At 44.7% G+C, this 22,520-nt stretch overlaps 1 protein-coding gene and 1 long non-coding RNA gene across 2 annotated transcripts in view; one reads left to right on the forward strand and one right to left on the reverse strand.

Annotated features, from left to right (window-relative positions):
* The window catches only part of LOC144492821 (uncharacterized), a 105,748-nt gene that overhangs the window by 81,304 nt on the left and 1,924 nt on the right, over positions 1-22,520 (forward strand). The gene's annotated exons all lie outside the window — the stretch shown is intronic.
* Positions 1-22,520, reverse strand: part of LOC144492818 (connector enhancer of kinase suppressor of ras 2) — a 751,457-nt gene that overhangs the window by 47,205 nt on the left and 681,732 nt on the right. The window contains exon 21 of the mRNA XM_078211295.1: positions 1,946-2,016. Coding sequence (XP_078067421.1) covers positions 1,946-2,016 — 71 coding nt within the window. The remainder of the gene's footprint in view (positions 1-1,945; positions 2,017-22,520) is intronic.

Genomic DNA, 22,520 nt, shown 5'->3' on the forward strand with positions numbered 1-22,520 from the left:
ATAGATGACAAACTGACTGGGCCACTTTTAGTGATAGAGAACATATATCCTAGGAGGTAGACTAGTTTTGTTGCGCCAAATGAGTGGATGAATGCCATCAGGAGACAAAACACAATTTGAACTCCACAGCTCAGGGAGCTGAGAAAACCGAAGCAGAGTCATAGATAAACATACTTTAACCTGATCTAGGATGGTCCCATTATCCGTTCGAATAAAGACAGGATTTGGACAATTGTGTATTTACTTATTGTTCCATTTACCAGATGGAGTTCATTTTGTTTTAAATGCAGCTGATGTGAGGTGATTACATTGGATTTGGCACAGATTGGTCTTCAGTAGCAAACTGGAGAGCATTTAAACTGAGATCCTTGGGAACACAGACAAACCCCACACAGACCCGGTCAATGTGGCTGAAGGGAATTTAATCCAAACAATGGCACAGCAGTTGGTAACCACTGCACTCGGCCACAGGGAGAAGCAACTGTCAAATCAGGGGCTGCCAATCTTATTAAGTATTTAAATTGCCAAGCTGCCTCCAGAGAGCAAATGAACTCTCTGCTCCTGCTCCACCTCTGTTATGATCACTTTAGGGTTGGGTTTGAGATTTTAAATGTTTCATGATCTGACCCGACCCCAAACTACTTGTTGTTGCGTTAAAATTCAGCCATGTCTTTCAGATGTCTGATCATGTAACAGCATTTAATCTAAAATTTACAAAACAGAGTTTTTAGAGAGCTCAGTCCTTGTGAGCTGACATTGTCACCTGGAATTGCCACAGAGTTCAGATGAAGCCTCTGACAGCATTCATCCATCTCTCCAGAGTATCCATTGAAGTTATGTTGGAAGATTAGAAGAACCCTACAAAAATGCAGTGCTTGCATATTTGAATGAAAAGGCTACCATCCCTAATCTCATTACCGCTAAAATTATAGATGTCAGTGTGTCCATACCCAGCCTTGTAATTATGATGTTCAACCCCACCTCCATGTCTGAACGCTCCCACCCACCATCATGTCAGACTCACAAGACATCAGCTCCACAGTCATAATCCCACCCAGCCAGCAACTGGCCTCCTCATCTGGCTGGCTGTTGGATGGCAAACCTCCTGAAAAAAAAACTTCAAAGATGTCCTGCTGTTAATTCCTTTAGGACATCCAGGAAACTCCTACATCAAGGTTTCCCACTAGAAATCCCCTCTCCCCCTACCTCATCAACCTCCTCAAATCTCTTCAAAGCTCCAAGTGAAAATGGGGTCCGTAATCTTTTCAAGGCAACTAGGGATGGACAATAAATGCCACCTCGCTAACACTTCCGCATCCAAAGGACAATCTGTGAAAATCTCATCCAGATTAAAAATGATCAGTGCAGGAATTCCTCAATTATCAGTGAACATTTGGCCATGTGTAATGATTTCTAAATTCACCTCAAACATATGAAATAAAATCCTGACTAATGTCACCAATTTAAAATAAATGGGCAGTGGCCCCTGTTGAAATAGTGGAGAGAGGAATTCCAAATGCACTGATTGAGTGTTCCCTTGTCCGTCTTTCTTAATTCAAGAGAATTTAGAGTTCATTGCATTAGAGTTCGTAAGTAACCTGGGCAAAACTCCAAAAAGGACAAGATCTGATCAAAAAAGGTGATAAATTGGCTAATTCTTAGGGATGACCCAGAGGAAGGGATGGACCCACAGTAGAACCAAAAAGGAACACATTTTGTCTTATTCTTTTTAATGAACCTTGACCAAATCCTAGACAATGAATGCAACAAATGATTTGATTTTATTCTGCATCCCATTGCCATTGAGTCTACCTTAATATTTAATAGCTATTCATATCGTAAGTGGTTCCTCCTTTTCTCAGCTCCTATTACAAAGGATTACTGTAAGAATTAGCTCTCTTTGTTGGAATAGCAATTAGTCTCATCTAGGATGCTGAAAGCTCACCTTCATCTGGTCTGGTCACCTTATCATCAGGTGTGTATCCAATAGCAGCTAATCCCAATCGGTTCATCCATCTGCAAAAGTCAGAGATACAATAGGGAAAAAAGGCACATGCAGAATTGATTACAAATGAGTTAATTTGCAGTCACCAGTCATTCTTTCAATAGTAAGAATTAAAACGGCAAAATGTGTCTAATATTTTTAACAAACATTCAAGATCTCTGTCAGTAGGAAGCAATCCACTCGTTGTGAGAACGTGTTCCATTGTTGTACTCACAAAATAATTGATGACATTGCTCAGTTTAAAGTTGTTAATAGAAATACCTCTTTAGAACAAACATCTCTGTCACACACACAGATTCTTTTTGCAGATATTAACTGAGATGTTACCGTCCCGCCTGCCACGGGTGAGGGATGGACAATGGGATGGTCCGTTGACCTCAGGTGGGATTTTAAGGTTTCGGGACGAGTGAGGCCGTAAAATTCCACCGATTATCTATTCATCACTGGAGTCATTCATCAACAGATATGCTGGGCCACATCAAGCAGTATTGGGCCTCACTCCCAGTACTCCAAGATCATCCTGGAGAGCCAGACCTTTTAAACCCCTTTGCCTTCCAACAGATCCAAGGAGTTCATGAATTTCTTTGTCACTGAGATTGAGACTACTGTTCAGCTGTTTCTCCCCTTTCACCTCACCCACCAAGCTAATCCTTCCCCTAGATTCCTGTTGCCCGAGCATTGATTCCTATTTTTTCTTTAGATTCTCTACCATTTTCCCTAATATCTTCTCCATGAGAACCACCTCCTGCTCTCTCAACTCTTTCCCATGAAAATCCTGATCACCATTCCCAGCTACTTTAGGGCAGGCAGTGGTATTGTCGCTGGACTAGTAATCCAGCGACCTAGGTAAAACCCTGGAGACCCAGGTTAAAATCCCACCATGGCACATGGTGAAATTTGAATTCAATAAAAATCTGGAATTGAAAGACTAAAGATAATCATGAAATCATTGTCAATTGTAAAAACAAATCTGGTTCACTAATGTTCTTGAGGGATGGAAATCTACCATCTTTACCTGGTCTGGCCTACATGTGACTCTAGATCCACAGCAACGTGGTTGACTCTTAAACGCCCTCAGGGATGGGCAATAAATGCTGATCCAGCCAGCAATGCCCCCATCACGTGAATGAATAAATTTAAAAAAGTAAGTGTAAATGGTTACTTCTCCTCATGTATCTCTCTCTTCCCCTCTTTCAAATCAGGCATCATCATGCCCTTCTCAAGTGCCATTGACCTCTCTGTCCTTTAAACTTCTGTTTCGTCTCCAAAGTCCCTGTTGTTGCCTCCCAAATATATGCCCTACTTTCCTGAAACTCATGGTTAAATTTCTTCAATTAGGTTCCGGCTCCTGACACAGCGCTGAAATCAAAGTCATGATTGCCACCTCTATGCCTGCGACCATGATAGTGCATAATTCTTCCTCAATCTCGCTGAACCTTTGAAGCAGGCAGTCGAGCATGATCACATCATCTTCCAACAATGCTTGTCATCCCTAGCCTAACTTAGTGGAACTGCCCTTGCCTGTTAACATTTTTAGCTTTGCATTGTGGCCAAGGCATCTCTGGTAATGGCTTTATCTCCCATTCCAGCACTACCTCAATCCCCAAAGGACCTACCTTTGCTCCCCCTCTCAAATTGCTCATTTAGAGAGCTGATGCAGACACCTTCTGCACTGTAACGATTCTGTGAATCGACAAGCTACCCATCTGGCAACATCATCCAAATACATAAGGTTAGTTTCTGTATGTATGCTAATGGTACACTGCCCTACCTCTCCATTACTTCTCTTGACCACTTCATTGCTTTTGTATTTTCAGACTGCTTGGCTGACATCCAGCCTTGATTGATCCACAGTTTCTTCCAGTTAAATTTAGGACTCCTGAAGCTTTCATCATTTGATTACCATCAAACCTACGCTCAGTAACGGTTCTATCGCCCTCCATGACCACTGCCTTAGGTTAACTCGAGTGTTCACATTCTCACCATTTTATTTCAACCTTCCAAACCGAAACACCCTCCATCATAAAGTTTGCTTACTAGCCTTTATAAGCCAAGGCATAGAATATAAGTGGAGGGAGGTTATGATGGCGCCTGTAAGGCCACATCTAGAGTACTGTGTGCAGTTCTGGTCAGCACATTATAGGAAAGATGTGAATGCACTAGAGAGGTTGCAGAGAGATTCATCGTTGTCTGGGCTGGGGCGTTTCAGTTATTAAGAGAGGTTGGTTAGGCTGGGACTGTTTTCCTTGTAGCAAAGAAGGTTGAAGGGGTCCTGATCAAGGTGTACAAAATGATGAGGGACATAGATAGGGTAGATAGGAAGAAACCTTTCCCCTTCGTAATGGGGTCAATAACTAAGGGGTATAGATTTTAAGGTAAGGGGCAGGATATTTAGAAGGAATTTGAGGAAAGGTTTTTTCACCCAGAAATGGTGGGAATCTTGAACTCACTGCCTGAAAGAGTGATAGAGGCAGGAACCCTCACAACATTTAAGGAGCATTTAGATGAGCACTTGAAACACTAGAACATGCAAGGCTACAGACCAAATGCTGGAAAATAGATTTGAATAGAAAGTGCTTGATGACCGGCACCGACACAATGGGCCGAATGACCTCATTTTGTGCTGTAGAACCCTATGACTATGACTTTAAAACACAGCTGCTGAAATTCATATCCAGATCTTGGTCACCTCCAGATTTGACTATTCCAATGCGCTCATGACCAGCCATCCATTCTCCATCAACATCAGCTCATCTAATCCTCAACTGCCTGTATCCTATTCTGTCTGAGCTCTCACTCAGCCATTACTTCTCTGTTTGTTCAATTCATGTTCATCTCTCCCCCATCAGTCCCAAGCTTTGGAATTTCCTCCATTAAGACCCTGCTGAAAACCCACCTTTTTAACTAAGTGCACAATCACCCCTCTTGTGTCTCCCTCTTTGGTTTGACATCCATTTTTGTCTGATTATGTCCCTGTGAAGTATCTTGGAATGCTTTTGCACACTAAAGGAATGATATAAATGGAATTTGTTTGTTGAAATCCCACAGTGTGACATTAGCACCTGAATGTTCAATAGCACGAGTTTAAAGCAGAATTCCTGTATCATAAAATCCCGTCACAAGAGGCCTACCTCAGTCAGTCAGATTATTTTATTTGTTTCCTTCCAAGCATGCTAATTCTGTTGCTTTATTTGCCACTAAAAAAGCGTTTTCTACAATAATTGGATTGCTTTTCTTTGGTAAAGTGTCACTGCATTCTGGAAATTAGGACAGGGTGTATGCAAACATTTATGAGACTTCCCTGGGCATGAGGCAGTATTTTCAGGAGCTCTGTGAGTGTGTCAAGGTATTCAGGGGATTTCCAGGAATGTATTAATAATCCTGACTGTATACCACTGTGTTACCACCTCTGGCAGGACAGGACTCTTCCTCTGCTGGTGGGGCACAGTATACAGTAAGAAGTCTCACAACACCAGGTTAAAGTCCAACCTGTTGGACTTTAACCTGGTGTTGTGAGACTTCTTACTGTGTTCACCCCAGTCCAACACCGGCATCTCCACATCAGGGGCACAGTATACCCAGAGCTGCTGATGGTGTTGTCTGGGACATTGCCTCTAACATACGTTTTCATGAGTATGACTTTGTTAGGCTGTTGCTTGATTAGTCTGTGACTCAGCTCTCCCAATTTTGGCACAAGCCCCCAGATGTTAGTAAGGAGGACTCAAGCAAGATCAGCAGGGCTGGGTATGCTATTGTTGTTTCTGGTGCCCAGGTTGGTGTCAGGTAGTCAGTCAGTTTCATTCCTTTTTGCAGGTTTTGTAGTGGTTAGATACTTCTGAGTAGCTTACTGGGCCATTTCAAATGGCACAAACATTTATCCCTCCATCACTGACACACTCCTTCGACAGCACCTTCCAAATCCATGACCTCTGCCATCTAGAAGGGGGCAGCAGACACATGGGAACACCACGAACTGCAAGTTCCCCTCCAAGCCATTCACCATTCTGACTTGGAAATATATAACTGTTCCTTCACTGTCGCTGGGTCAAAATTATGGAACTCCTTCCCTAACTGCACAGTGGGTGTACCTACATCATATGGACTGCAGCGGTTAAAGAAGGCAGATCACCACCACCTTGTCAAGGGCAATTAGGCACTGGAAATAAATGCTGGCCCCGGCCCGCCCGCAATGCCCACATCCTCTGAATGAATAAAAACGGCCAGATCAGGTAAGGGTGGCAGATTTGCGTCCCTCGAGGTCATGAGTGAAACAGATTGTTTTTACATCAATCGATTCATGGTCACTAAGACTACTTTTTCAATGCCAGATTTATTAGCTGACATTACATTTCAGTAGCTGCCGTGATAGGATTTGAATCCATGTCCTCAGGGCATTGGCCTGGGTGTCTGAATTACTAGTTCAGTAACATTACCACTATGACACTGCGTCCCTCAATATTTTCAGGAGGTCTCCCAACAGCTTGGCAGCATCTGAGGAAATGTGCCAGTATTTCCTGTTGATATCTAGGAAGCAAGTTAATATTTAGATACAATTGATGGAAGTGTGCCAAGATTTACAGGTGATTCCTTGATAGTTTATTATTATTTAGAATATATATATCAATATGTGAAGGAAGCCCCAAAGAGTGTATTAAGCATTTACATGAGGGCCCTAGAGTCTGTCAGTATTTTCAGGGAGTCCATGGCATGTGATCGTATTTGTAGGGGGTCCTTGAAGTGTGATGGCATTTGTAGGAGATCCCTGTAATACATCAGTATTAGTGTGGTATCTATGGAGTGTGCCAGTGTGTTTGGAGAGTACAGGAGTGTTTGACAATCACTAATTTATCTGAGAATTCCCTGTTTATAATCTTAATTAAGACATCAACCTACTTAAAATAAGTCAGATACCAGACTCTGTCAAATAGCAATGATTATTAAATTTCACACATTCAGGGGAAATGTAAGAAGGTGAATGTCAGATGGGATGATTTCACGGCCGGCATTCGAAGTCATACATCCTTTTGGGAAATGATCATTGCAGACTACATCTGCTTCCACCAAACCCCTCATTCTGTGTCAACAGATGCCAAGGGTTTATATGCCATACTGAACGATACCCATATAACAATTCCCTATCATAGGAGAAAAGGAAGAAACATATCCTTCGAAACTGAATAGCTCAAACCTTATTTATAAGTTACTTTGTGTAGAGTTCCACTAGCCCGTTACTTGCCTTATTAACCTTAAGGATTTGCTTAAGTTTACAAAATATCCTAGTGCTTGCTTCTTATTATACATGTTTTATAAGGAAAAGCTAATCAGGCAATTTCCCAAAAGATTTTGTATTTTAAACTTTGACCAAAAAAAACTACATAAATTATAGGAGCAGCAGGTTTTATCCAACACACAACTGGGTCTGCATAGTTTCCTCCGTTGCCAATAATAATTCAGAAGAAACAGAATATAAACATTTGACATGAATTAAAAATGATAGAAACAATAAATAATTGAAGAAAGAATGCATTATTAAGCATGTGGGAGAATTACAAAAATCTAGAGAAAACTACACAAGGCAAGCTATCCTGAAATTTTAAAGTACATTTTTAATGTAGTATATTATATAAAAGGAATTGCATTTATATAACACCTTTCATAACCTCAGGGCATCACCAATCATTTTACAATCAAGGAAGTACTTTTGAAGTCCAGTCTTATGATCAATATTGTAAAGTAGGAAATGCAGTAACCAACTGTCCACAGCAAACTCCCACAAATAGCAATATGAAAACAACCACATCTCCAACTCATCTCCATCCTCTGTGGTCTGGGCCTCAGCTCCTCCCTCTGCGACTGGATCCTGAACTTCCTAATCCACAGACCACAATCAGTAAGGATAGGCAACATCACCTCCTCCGTGATCATCCTCAACACTGGTACCCCACAAGGCTGTCTTAGTTCCCTGCTATACTCCTTATACACCTATGACTGTGTGGTCAAATTCCCCTCCAACTCGATTTTCAAGTTCGCTGACAACACCATCGTAGTGGGTCAGGTCTCAAACAATGACGAGATAGAGAATCTGGTGAACTGGTGCAGCGACAATAATCTCTCCCTCAATGTCAATAAAACGAAGGAGACTGTCATCGACTTCAGGAAGCATAAAGGAGAACATGCTTCTGTCTACATCAACGGAGAGCAAGTAGAATGGGTCGAGAGGTTCAAGTTTTTAGGTGTCCAGATCACCAACAACCTGTCCTGGTCTCTCCATGCCAACTATAGTTAAGTAAGCCCACCAACGCCTCTACTTTCTCAGAAGACTAAAGAAATTTGGCATGTCAGCTACGACTCTCACCAACATTTACAGATACACCATAGAAAGCATTCTTTCTGGTTGTATCACAGCTCGGTATGGGTCCTGCTCTGCCCAAGACCGCAAAGAACTACAAAAGGTCGTGAATGTAGCCCAATCCATCATGCAAACCAGCTCCCATCCATTGACTCTGTCTACAATTCCCGCTGCCTCAGCAAATCAGCCAGCATAATTAAGGCCTCCACGCATCCCGGACATTCTCTCTTCCACCTTCTTGCGTACAGGAAGGTTCTTTGGAACAATATGTAGATAGCCCGACTAGAGAGGGGGCTATACTGGACCTAGTAGTGGGAATGAGCCCGGTCAGGTCTTCAAAGTTTCGGTAGGGGAACATGTGGCAAATAGTGACCACAATTCTGTTAGCTTTAGGATAGTGATGGAAAAGGATGAGTGGTGTCCCAAGGGTAAGGTGTTGGATTGGGGGAAGGCTAACTTTAGTGGGATTAGGCAAAAATTGGCAGCTGTTGATTGGGAGAGGCTGTTTGAGGGTAAATCCTCATCTGGCATGTGGGAGTCTTTTAAGGAACAGTTGTTAGGGCTGCAGGATAGGCATGTGCCTGTAAAAAAGAAGGATAGGAAGGGTAGGATTCGAGAACCGTGGATAACCAGGGAAATTGAGGGATTGGTCAAAAAGAAAAGAGAGGCGTACGTTAGGTCCAGGCAGCTAAAAACAGAGGGAACTCTGGAGGAATACAAAGAAAATAGGAAAGAACTCAAACGAGGAATTAGAAGGGCAAAAAGGGGTCACGATATGTCCTTGGCAGACAGGATTACGGAGAATCCCAAGGCATTTTATTCATACGTTAGGAACAAAAGGGTTGTCAGGGAAAAAATCGGACTTCTCAGGGACAAAAGTGGGGAATTATGCTTGGAGCCCAAAGAAGTAGGGGAGATCCTAAATGAATACTTTGCGTCGGTATTCACAAAGGAGAGGGATGTGTTGACTGGCGGGGAGGGGAGGGGAGTGTTGACCCGTTAGAGAAAATCTCCATTACAAGGGAGGAAGTGTTAGGTTTTTTAGGGAATATAAAGACTGACAAATCCCCAGGGCCTGATGGAATCTATCCAAGGCTGCTCAGGGAGACACGAGAGATGAAATCGCTGGGCCTCTGACGCAAATCTTTGTCTCGTCACTGGACACAGGTGAGGTCCCAGAGGATTGGAGGATAGCTAACGTGGTCCCGTTATTTAAGAAGGGTAGGAAGGATAACCCGGGAAATTATAGGCCGGTGAGCTTGACGTCCGTGGTAGGGAAGTTGTTGGAGAGGATTCTTAGAGATAGGATGTATGCGCATTTAGAAAGGAATAAACTCATTGACGATAGTCAGCATGGTTTTGTGAGAGGGAGGTCAGGCCTCACTAACTTGGTGGAGTTTTTTGAAGAAGTGACCAGAATGGTTGACGAGGGAAGGGCTGTGGATGTCGTCTATATGGACTTTAGTAAAGCGTTTGACAAAGTCCCTCATGGTAGGTTGGTGCAAAAGGTCGGATCTCATGGGATAATGGGGGAGGTGGCTAGATGGGTGGAGAACTGGCTTGGTCACAGAAGACAGAGGGTGGTAGTGGAAGGGTCTTTTTCTGGCTGGATGCCTGTGACTAGTGGTGTTCCGCAGGGCTCTGTATTGGGACCTCTGCTGTTTGTGATTTATATAAACGATCTGGAAGAAGGTGTAACTGGGGTGATCAGTAAGTTTGCGGACGACACAAAAATGGCTGGACTTGCAGATAGTGAGGAACATTGTCAGAGGCTACAGAAGGATATAGATAGGCTGGAAATTTGGGCAAAGAAATGGCAGATGGAGTTCAATCCAGATAAATGTGAAGTGATGCATTTTGGTAGAACTAACATACGATAAATGGCAGAACCATAAAGGGTGTAGATACGCAGAGGGACCTGGGTATGCAAGTCCACAGATAATTGAAGGTGATGTCACAGGTGGAGAAGGTAGTGAATAAGGCATATGGCATGCTTGCCTTTATAGGACGGTCATGATGTGGAGATGCCGGCATTGGACTGGGGTAAGCACAGTAAGAAGTCTCACAACACCAGGTTAAAGTCCAACAGGTTTATTTGGTAGCAAATACCATAAGCTTTCGGAGCAGAGCTCCTTCGTCAGATGGAGTGGATATCTGTTCTCAAACAGGGCACAGACACAGAAATCAAATTACAGAATACTGATTAGAATGCAAATCTCTACAGCCAGCCAGGTCTTAAATGTACAGACAATGTGGGTGGAGGGAGCATTCAACACAGGTTAAAGAGATGTGTATTGTCTCCAGACAGAACAGCTTGTGAAATTCTGCAAGTCCAGGATGGATTTATGTCACATTATCAGTAACCCCCACAGCTTGCCTCCTGGACTTGCAGAATTTCACAAGCTGTTCTGTCTGGAGACAATACACATCTCTTTAACCTGTGTTGAATGCTCCCTCCACCCACATTGTCTGTACATTTAAGACCTGGCTGGCTGTAGAGATTTGCATTCTAATCAGTATTCTGTAATTTGATTTCTGTGTCTGTGCCCTGTTTGAGAACAGATATCCACTCCATCTGACGAAGGAGCTCTGCTCCGAAAGCTTATGGTTTATAGGACGGGGCATAGAGTATAAAAGTTGGGGTCTGATGTTGCAGTTGTATCGAACGTTGGTTCGGCTGCATTTGGAATACTGCGTCCAGTTCTGGTCGCCACACTACCAGAAGGACGTGGAGGCTTTAGAGAGAGTGCAGAGGAGATTTACCAGGATGTTGCCTGGTATGGAAGGACTTAGTTATGAGGAGAGATTGGGTAAACTGGTGTTGTTCTCACTGGAAAGATGGAGGATGAGGGGTGACCTAATAGAGGTGTATAAAATTATGAAAGGCATAGATAGGGTGAACGGTGGGAAGCTTTTTCCCAGGTCGGTGGTGACGTTCACGAGGGGTCATAGGTTCAAGGTGAGGCCGGGGGGGGGAGTGGGGGGCGGTGGAGGTTTAACACGGATATCAGGAGGACGTATTTTACACAGAGGGTGGTGGGGGCCTGGAATGCGCTGCCGGGCAAGGTGGTGGAGGCGGACACACTGGGAACGTTTAAGACTTATCTAGATAGCCACATGAACGGAGTGGGAATGGAGGGATACAAAAGAATGGTCTCGTTTGGACCAGGGAGCGGCGCGGGCTTGGAGGGCCGAAGGGCCTGTTCCTGTGCTGTATTGTTCTTTGTTCTTCTGTCGGGAAAAAGATACAAAAGTCTGAGGTCACGTACCAACCGACTCAAGAACAGCTTCTTCCCTGCTGCTGTCAGACTTTTGAATGGACTTACCTTGCATTAAGTTGATCTTTCTCTATACCCTAGCTATGACTGTAACACTACATTCTGCACTCTCTCGTTTCCTTCTCTATGAACGGTATGCTTTGTCTGTATGGCGCACAAGAAACAATACTTTTCACTGTATGCTAATGCATGTGACAATAAAAAATCAAATCAACCAGATAAACATTTTTTGTGAGGACGATTGAGGGACAAACAATGGCTAGGGCATTGGGGATAACTTGCTTATTCTTCTTCAAAATATTGCCATGGGCTCTTTTACATTTACATGGGAGGGCAGATAGGGCCTCTGTTTACTATCTCATCCAAAAGATGGAGTGCAGAATCTTACGAAAAAATGGCAAAATGTCAGGATCTGACTGAAAACTGGTATGTATCCCTGCAGAGAAACAGGCAGGCTTTCTCTCCAGATTTTTTGACCTTTTGTCAAAAAAAGCAGCAGGATGTGTTTCATGCTGTCATTTTGAGGGACGATTGCTGAAGACACCAGTAAAACATGCTGCATAGAGATCGAAGGGCACTTCGATCAGAGCAAAAAATAACCTTTTCCCCACCCCATGGAAGTATCAGGCTCCCCACCACCCCAAACAGTCATCGCCAGAATCTGCCTCTCCACTTCCCACACACGCCATCCCCCCCCCCCCCCCCCACCCCCCCCGCCCGCCCATCACCATTGGCCTCTTCCTCTCTTTCTCCCGTCTATCATTGCCGGCATCTCCCTCTACACCCTACCCCTCATCATTGCCATAATTGTCTACCCCCCATTCCTCACATCATCACTGGCATAATCCCCTCCCTGCATTAATTGCCGGCATCTCCCTCTCTTCTCCACACCTATCATCTCCCACTCCCCCAAACCCCCTCCCCCAACATTGGCGACATCCCCACCCCTCCCACGTCCACTCACCCCCAACTACCACAAATAAATGAGTCCCCACATGTGGGCTCCCCCTGGAGCCTGCACCTGGCAGTGCCTCCTGTCAGAGTAGTGCAAACCTGTGCTGAGGGCATTGTCAGAGCATTTCCTGGCTACATCCCTCTCCCCTGGGGGCTATATTCATCTTTGTGCCCCCGGAGAGATCCCCACGGCAGGTTCATGTCTAGGTGAATCTGTTATAAAGGTCACCAACGTGATGTCACGCTGAGAGGTACGGAATTTTAATGAGGGTGGAAGATCTAGCAAGGGGGTGGTTAATTACATTTAAATTTATTAAAATGAATTTAAATCAGGTTCTTGCCCATCATGGGTGTGAACCTGATTACGTAGCCAAAAGGGGGCAAAAATTGAAAATCATGATCCTGCTGGCGTGATTTGCAATTTCCAGGTTTCGCCAGATCTTGAGCCCCTGGAGAGTGCCGGCTCAAGATCCTGCCTGGAGACTCCAGCAGTACAGCAACCCCTCAGTATTGCAATGCAGCTTAGATTTTGTGCTTAAGTCTCTGGAGTGGGACTTGCATCCACAACCTCTACCTCCAGATTGAGTGAGCCATGGTTGACACAAAACCAAATTTCTGAATGTATACAGCAAAGTCAACCCTTTTGTACCATATCTAAAATGATGAGTTCGTAAGTTTATAAGTTGATAACTTATTGTATAAGACAGCCTTTGATTCTTCCTAGCAGGAATGCCCTCACTGACTATAAATTGTTTAAAAACATAGGAATTAGAAGCAGGAGAAGGTCACCTAGCCTATCACGCCTACTTTGCCATTCAATAAGATCATGGGGCTGATCTGATTGTAACCTAAACTCCACATTCCCACCTACTTCAGATGACCTTTCACCCCCTTGCTTATCAAGAATTTACTTAGCACTGCCTTAAAAATATTCAAAGAATCTGCTTCCACTGTCTTTTCAGGAAGAGAGTTCCAGAGATCATAACCCCCTGAGAGAAAAAAAATTTCCCCATCTGTCTTAAACATGCGACCTCTTCCTTTTAAACAGTAACCTCCAGTTCTAAATTCTCTCACAAGATTGATTTTGATTCAATTTTTTGAAGGGGTAACCAAGAAGGTAGATGAGAGCAGTGCAGTTAATGTTGTCTACATGGACTTTAGCAAGGCCTTTGACAAGGTACCGCATGGTAGGTTGTTGCATAAGGTTAAATCTCACAGGATCCATGGTGAGGTAGCCAAATGGATACAAAATTGGCTTGATGACAGAAGACAGAGGGTGGTTGTAGAGGGTATTTTTCAAACTGGAGGCCTGTGACCAGCGGTATGCCTCAGGGATCAGTGCTGGGTCCACTGTTATTTGTCATTTATATTAATGATTTGGATGAGAATATAGGAGGCATAGTTAGTAAGTTTGCAGATGACACCAAGATTGGTGGCATGGTGGACAGTGAAGAAAGTTATCACAGATTGCAACGGGACCTTGATCAATTGGGCCAATGGGCTGACGAATGGCAGATGGAGTTTAATTTAGATAAATGCGAGGTGATGCATTTTGGTAGATTGAACCAGGGCAGGACTTACTCAGTTAATGGTAGGGCGTTGGGGAGTGTTACAGAACAAAGAGATCTAGGGGTACATGTTCATAGCTCCTTGAAAGTGGAGTCACAGGTGGACAGAGTGGTGAAGAAGGCATTCAGCATGCTTGGTTTCATTGGTCAGAATATTGAATACAGGAGTTGGGACGTCTTGTTGAAGTTGTACAATACATTGGTAAGGCCACACTTGGAATACTGGTCACCTTATTATGGAAAGGATATTATTAAACTAGAAAGAGTGCAGAAAAAAATTATTAGGATGCTACTGGTACTTGATGGTTTGAGTTGTAAGGAGAGGTTGGATAGACTGGGACTTTTTCTCGTAGGAGGCTGAGGGGTGATCTTATAGAGGTCTATAAAATAATGTGGGGCATAGATCAGCTCGATAGGCAATATCTTTTCCCAAAGGTAGGGGAGTCTAAAACTAGAGGGCATAGGTTTAAGGTGAGAGGGGAGAGATACAAAAGAGTCCAGAGGGGCAATTTTATCACAGAGGATGGTGAGTGTCTGGAACAAGCTGCCAGAGATGGTAGTAGAGGCGGGTACAATTTTGTCTTTTAAAAAGCATTTAGACAGTTACATGGGTAAGATGGGTGTAGAGGGATATGGACCAAATGTGGGCAATTGGGACTAACTTAGGAGTTAAAAAAAGGGCGGCATGGACAAGTTGGCCAAAGGGCCTGTTTCCATGTTGTAAACGGACTCTGACTCGAAGGGAGAATTCTCTCACATCCACCTTGTCAATACCCCTCAGGATCTTGTATGTTTCAATAAAGTTGCCTCTTTCTTTTCTAAACTCCAGCGGATATAAGCTTGGCCTGTTAGGTATTAGTCTAGTATGGTTTCTCCCCTATAGAATTACACTGAATTTCCTAGCACAGGAATCTTGACCCCACCTTTTTATTTTTGGTTCCTTTGGCTTGCTCCAACAAAACCACACCCCTTCTCTACATTATCACCTGTCCCTTGTTTTTCAGTTTTGTTCCCACTGAGCACTGACTTTTGTTCTCCTATTAACACATTCTGCTATCTTATCCTTATGCCACTATTGACACCCTTCAGTCCTTAATGGCACCATTAACACCACCTTTCTTTTAAGTCCATGAAATCTTTGCTCTCCGTAGCCCTGACATATCCCAGACCAGATCTCCAACTTTATAATTCATTACATTTCTATCCCTCTGCCGTTCCAATGGACTCAAAGCATTAGCTCTGTTTCTCTCTCCACAGATGCTGCCAGACTGGATGAGTTTATCCGGCATTTTCTGTTTTTATATATATGAGTCCATGTGGATATGCATACATTTGTGTGCTATGTGGGTGTTTATACTATGGAGAGACTTTGGTCTGGATTTTGATCTGTGAGGGAACTGCGGGTCGGGCCATTTCCTGATCCTGCTCCTGTCCCCTGCATGCCCATGCCATTTTCACAGCTGGGAGGCAGGAACAGGTTGGGGCCACCACCTCCCGAAGCAGGGCAGCAGCAGAAACAGGTGGATGTCAAGCCAGGCAGGTTAAAAGTCACATCTCAGATCCCTGGGACATTTGCCTAATTCTGCTCGAGTGTTAGGCATCTTAACCCTCATCCCCTCACATCCCATCCAGCCGCATGCCCATCCATATTCCATGCTTTGTCCATAAAACCCCACCCCCATATATACCCATGTGCCCTATATATACACCATTTCCCCCATATCCCTCCAATGCCCCAACCCAGATCCTCCTGTACATCCCATTTTTAAAAAAATGTATTAGTCACAAGTAGGCTTGCATTAACATCGCAATGAAGTTACTGTGAAAATCCCCAAGTCGCCACACTCTGGCACCTGTTCGGGTACACTGAGGGAGAACTTAGCATGGCCAATGCACCTAACCAGCATGTCTTTTGGACTGTGGGAGGAAACCGGAGCACCTGGGAGAAACCCACGCAGACACAGGGAGAATGTGCAGATTCCGCACAGACAGTGACCAGGAATGGAACCCGGGTGCCTGGCGCTGTGAGACAATAGTGCTAACCACTGTATTTCTCGTGACCAATCACCCAATATCCATTATAGGCAGAACTCACGAGTTCTATGATGACATCTTTGAGATGCTCATGAAACTGTCAAAACAAACACCCATTCAAATTCCACTTGAAAAAAATCCTCTCAAGAGCTCATAAAACTGTCAGTAAAACACAGCCATTCGAAGCCCATTTGAAAAAACTTAATCCCATCAAGTGGTCATAAAACTATCAAAATAAAAAAAATTATTCAAAAACTTCAAAAAACAAGATCCTGTGAGGAGCTCATAAAACTGTAAAGAACTTGTTGGGGAGTCTGGTACTGGATAGAGACCTGCTATCTCGACTGTAGGTGGTGGAGGTCCAGTCCGTGGCTGCGGTTGAATTTGTACAACAAAAGACATCAGGTAGTGGTAACTTAGAAGGTTGAGAGAATTCATTCCCATTCCTCCTGGTTCACATCGAGTGCTGTAGAGGGACTTGCCTTCTCCCAGAGCCTGTTCTCTTCTCGGTGCAACTTTGGGGTTCCTTGAGGTACCATCACCCCTTTAGTCATTTAATCTATCCTGCTGTCAGTCCTATCATAGACCTCCCCTTCTGTTCCTTTCCCTCTCTCCCCTTTCAAGGGTTCCATGCTTTTTAAATCCATCACTTACAATACAAGAAGAGGAACATCATATGAAGCCGTTGAACAGTCACAATAGTTATTTTGTGGCTGAACATTTTATTCTGGTTACATGTAGCTGGTAGCTTTTCTCTCAGGTTACTTTCAGACATGCAGTGATGCTTCTGGTTGATATCAATAGTTTATGAGAATATGATGGACACGATTTCCCCCTAAAAATTCTAAGTACCCAATGGGTGGGAAAATGTAGGGTTTTCCCACCCATTTTTGGGCAAGCTTAATGAAATGAATGTATGGCACTCTGTGCAACACAGAGGCCTTCAGGCAATTCACGCCGATGGGGGCCTAATCCCGCTTGAGCAAACTGCTGAGGGGGCCACTGCAAATGCATTGATCTCTCAGTATATTGGGAGATCAGTTGACATGTCTCTACCGATGGCCGGCCTCCCGATTGCCAGACCCGATCTCCCCCCTATACCTGATGGCCAGCCTCCTGCTGGCCAGCCCCCAACCCCCCCATGCAGAGTACCCCCTTCCCTTCCCTCCTACTTCCCCCAAGTCTGGCTCACCCTATTCTGTCCCCATGCCTGTGAGGCACCGCCCCTTGGCACTGCCCGGTGCCCACTGGGCACTGCCATTGGGTCAGGATGGCATTGCCAGGATGCCCAGTGGGCACTGCCAGAGTGCTAGGCTGGCACTGCCCACCGGGCACCCCACCTGCTCCCGATCTCCTGGGCGGCCTCAATGGCCTCCGGTCCCACCAGTGAGGCCATCACACCTGGTCCCCATTGCTAGGGACCATACATGATCCTTGTTGGTGTGGACCTCACCGACAGGGTCAGAAACATAAGTGAGCATGGATGATACTGTCCTGGACTCGCTAAATAGATTGAAATGAGTATATAAACATTTAAATCAACCTCATGCCTTTCCCCGCCACGAGGCTGATTACATTAAAAATAATGGTCCGGAAAGATCATGATCGGCTGGACGCCGGTTATGATTCCTGTTTTTGGCCTCTACTGACATTTCCTGCTCCGCAACTCGCCCAGCGTAGCAGGGCGGGAAAATCACGCCCTATGTTTTTCCATATATGGTGGTGTCAGGGAGATGAATAAGGATCCTAGCAAAATGAGACTTCCCTGTTTTCTACCACCAGACATTGGGTAGGGAAAAAAATTGATCAGTGGCAATGCCGCCCCCCCACTTCCGACTCCTCCCCAATATTATAGGGGCAAAAGTTTTGATTATTCATTTAACTACAAAATTTGGACTTTGAATGAGGCAATGGTTATGTTGTGTGGTATCTGTTTGGCACATATTCTGCAGACTAACAGCCAGAGACAAGATATCTGAGATAAAAACAGAAAATGCTGGAAAAACTCAGCAGGTCTAGTAGCATCCACAGAAAGAGAAACAAAGATAATGGGCTAAATTTTACCACAAAATGGCAAGGTGTTGTTTCCAACGAGAAACCAACTTTTTTTCTCTACAGATCTTACGACACTCTGCCAAAAAAAATCAAGGGTGTGTGTTTCATGCCATCAAACGGGTGGATGGGGGGGGGGGAAACGGGACACCTAATCACACCAGCAAAACCCGGCTGCCCTGAGATCAGGGCACCATCTTTAAAGGTTGCCCCAATCATAATCTGAGTAAACCTCCCCCCCAGCCCACCACAGAGGTTCCAGGGATTCCCCTCCCTATTGCCAATCAGAGTAGCTCCTTCTTCCCCCTCCTAATCATTGGCCCCTTCTCCCCTCCCCACTGCCATCATCAGCCCTTCCCCCTCACCCCACCTCCCCCACACTCTGAGCCAGCACACGCCCCTCGTTCCCCAATGGCCATCATTGGCATCCCAGATCCTCCATCCACGAATGACCACCACCACATCGAAATGAATCACCCTCCACACCCCCAACCCCCCACCCTATGGTGCCACCATGGCAATGCCAAACTGTGCCTAGGGGCAGTGCCAGAGAGCATTGCCAGGCTACTGCCAAGCCATGTCCCTCTACCTGGGGGCTATACTCACCTTTCCACCCCTGGGAGACACCCATGACAGGTTCACGTCTGGGTGAATCTGTGTCAATATACGGCGGGTGTCAATATCTGGCGAGGGGGTGGGTTAATAACATTTAAATATACTTAAATGAATATAAAGCAGGTTCACAACTGTTATGGATGCGAACCTGATGATGTCACTGGTGAGGGGTGGGGAAAATCTGAAATCGCGTTCTTTCCAGAGTGAACTGCGTCTTCCGGATCTTGAGGGCCCGCCCACATTCTCACAGACAGCTAAAGTACTGAAAACATATGGACTCGAAACATTAACTATAAAAATGATATTAACTTGCTAAAGGTGGCTCCTGATGTCAGTACTGTCCATAACATACCACCAAGAGAGTCAGCCAGCCTACAAGTGTGTGAAATTCAATTTTAGAATACTGTTCAAGCTGAACAGAAGAATAAATTGAAGTAGACTTAAGTGTTAATAAAGAGAACTTGTCTGTTTGGCCACAGCTTGACCAGAAAGAATGTCAACTAACATGACCTTCATAAATAATAGTCATTTGTTCAATGTGGATCGAAGCACTGAAACTAATATGCATCACCATGGTAGCTAAGCTGTGCTATAAAATCAGCGATGTTTAAGAGGAATTATACTGACCAAAATAGAAATGTGCAATAGGAAAAAATAAACTGACTGCAGTAAACCTCAGAAATAGGAAAAACATTTCCAAACACACTGGGAACAGTTATATTTCAACAAATCTAGAGGGAGCAATGAGACTTGCAGTAGGCCAGCAATCCATTTATTACTGCACTTAGCTTCATCGTGACTTTTTAAACTCAGTCACAGGATTAACATTGCACTTTCAGATTTCCCAATCAGAGAGGGTGATGATATGCTAGATTTCTGGTTAAAGAGACGCAATGAGAATGGCTCAACAGTGCGCTGATTCCTGAGGCTTCAGCAATCATGGGAATAAAGGGGAGATCGGGTAAAGTTGTCTGCCCTACCTACTACATCTCATCCCGCTCATCCCAGACTCTGCCCCTGGTCGTGGAAACTTACCTGGAGGGCCTACTATGGGATCTGAGGGACTGAAATGGTGGCAAAGTGGTTAGTACAGTGCCAGGGACCTGGGTTCGATTCTGGCCTTGGGTGACTGTGAAAGTTTCATGTTCTCCCCGTGTCTGCATGGATTTCCTCCAGAGTCATAGAGATATACAGCATGAAACAGGCCCTTTGGCCCAACTCACTGATCAAGTTTCCTAAACTGAACTGGTCCCATTTGCCTGTGATTGGCCCATATCCCTCTAAATCTTACCCATCCATGTACCTGTCCAAATGTATTTTAAATATTGTAATTGTACCCACCTCTACCACCAACTCTTGCAGCTCATTCCATATATGCACCACCCTCGATGTGAAAAAGTTTTTCCTCAGGTCACTTTCAAATCTTTCCCCTCTCACCTTAAACCTATACCCTCTAGTTTTGGATTCCCCTAAAGACCTTGGTTATTCACCTTATCTATGCCCCTCATGATTTTATAAACCTCTAAAAGGTCACCCACTCATCCTCCTATGCTCCAGGGAAAAATGTCCCAACCTATCCAGTCTCTCCTTACAATTCAAGTCCCGGTAACATCCTTGTAAATCTTTTTTCACCCTTTCCAATTTGATAACATCCTTCCTATTGCAGGGCGACCAGGATTGTACACAGTACTCCAAATATGGCCTTACTAATGTCTTGTACAGTTGTACAAAGAACAAAGAACAGTACAGCACAGGAAACAGGCCCTTCGGCCCTCTAAGCCTGGGCCGCTCCTTGGTCCAACTAGACCAATCGTTTGTATCCCTCCATTCCCAGGCTGCTCATGTGACTATCCAGGTAAGTCTTAAACGATGTCAGCATGCCTGCCTCCACCACCCTACTTGGCAGCGCATTCCAGGCCCCCACCACCCTCTGTGTAAAAAACGTCCCTCTGATATCTGTGTTATACTTCGCCCCTCTCACCTTGAGCCCGTAGCCCCTCGTGATCGTCACCTCCGACCTGGGAAAAAGCTTCCCACTGTTCACCCTATCTATACCCTTCATAATCTTGTACACCTCTATTAGATCTCCCCTCATTCTCCGTCTTTCCAAGGAGAACAACCCCAGTTTAGTTTGTAACATAATGCTCTGATCGATGAAGGGAAGTGTGCCAAATGCCTTCTTCACCACCCTGTCTATCTGTGATGCCACTTTCAAGGAATAATGTACCTGCACCCCTAGGCCTCTCTTTTCAACAACACTCCCCAGGGCCTTTCCATTAACTATGTAAGTCCTGCCCTGGTTTGTCTTACCAGGTGCTCTGGTTTCCTCCCACAGTCCAAAGATGTGTAGGTTCGGTGGATCAGCCATGATAAATGTGTAGAATTGCGGTGATAGGGCGGTGGGGGTTGGGCATGTGTAAGAGACTCGTTTGGAGAGTCAGTGCAGACTTGATGGACCGAATGGCATCCTTCTGCACTGTAGGAATTCAATGGGATGTTTCTGAAGGGTGGGAGGAGACGGGCAACCTCTTAAATCAAGCTTGTGTGGATGGAAGTAGCTGAGGAAGTCAGCAGCACGAACGTGATCGCTTGGACCTGGATACGGTACCCAATAGGTACAAGAACCTCAGGAGGGCAGAAAAGTTGATTGGCATAATACTGTCATGTGTCAACCACCACCCTGCCTTTTCCAGGATTCTCCCATACAGCACTCCGCAGACTAACAGAAGTTGTAGTTCTGTGTATTCCTCTCTCACTAGTACTTCCTCACATTCCCACCTGAACAGCTAAAACGCTCACTTATTCTGATCTGTGCCTTGCAGTAACTCTCCACAAAGGTTGTTCATCCTTCACCTCCACACAATCCACCTCTTCAAGTCACAACTCACTGCTTCCTCTCCATGGAGTAGGGAGCTCAGAGCTACATGGAAGGTAGAGATCTGGGGAAGCTGTGAGAGGGAGTGCTGAGTTGGAGAGTCAGAAGGTCCTGCAATGACAGCCACCTTGGTGACCATTGACGATGTATGTCCTCCTGGTCTACTGGGAAAGAGACCTTGTTTTGGGGGGCTTCAGATGTCAGCAGCAACCTACCATAGAAGCTGAGCTACCTGAGACACTGGGCAGAATGTCAGGTTCCTGGTCCAATATCAGTTTTTGGCTCTTTACCCACCTACTAGCACCTGAACCTGCCTCCTCCTGATAGTCATAAATTCTGCCCATTCGTTTTGATCTATTTGATTGATACCTGGACATAGTATCCGTGCAAAAAATTGTCAGCTGCAATTTAAATTAGCCCACTGTAATTGTAATATGTCTATGTATTATCACCAAGGTTTGATCCAGTTACCTAAGGTGCTTCCAGTAAACCTGGAAGTAATTTCCTGTAATCACTTCCCAATTGGAATGGTTAATGTCATTTTTACAATAATTTGTTTGCCATCTTCTAGTCTGAAAGTAAATGCAGCCCTTAAAGAATTGCTGTTATCCCGAGCAGAGGGCTATCCAGATAAAGGGAGGTGTGATACCAATCAATTGGTAGCAAATTAGCTTTCAGTACAGCAAGAAAGTGTGATCACCCAGATAAAGATCATGATGTCCAAAGATGTGCGGGTTAGGTTGATTGGCCATGCTAAAAAATTGCCCCTTAGTGTCCTGAGATGCGTAGG

This window comes from Mustelus asterias, chromosome 4 (genome assembly GCF_964213995.1).
Source record: "Mustelus asterias chromosome 4, sMusAst1.hap1.1, whole genome shotgun sequence".
Classification (NCBI taxonomy): Eukaryota; Metazoa; Chordata; class Chondrichthyes; order Carcharhiniformes; family Triakidae; genus Mustelus; species Mustelus asterias.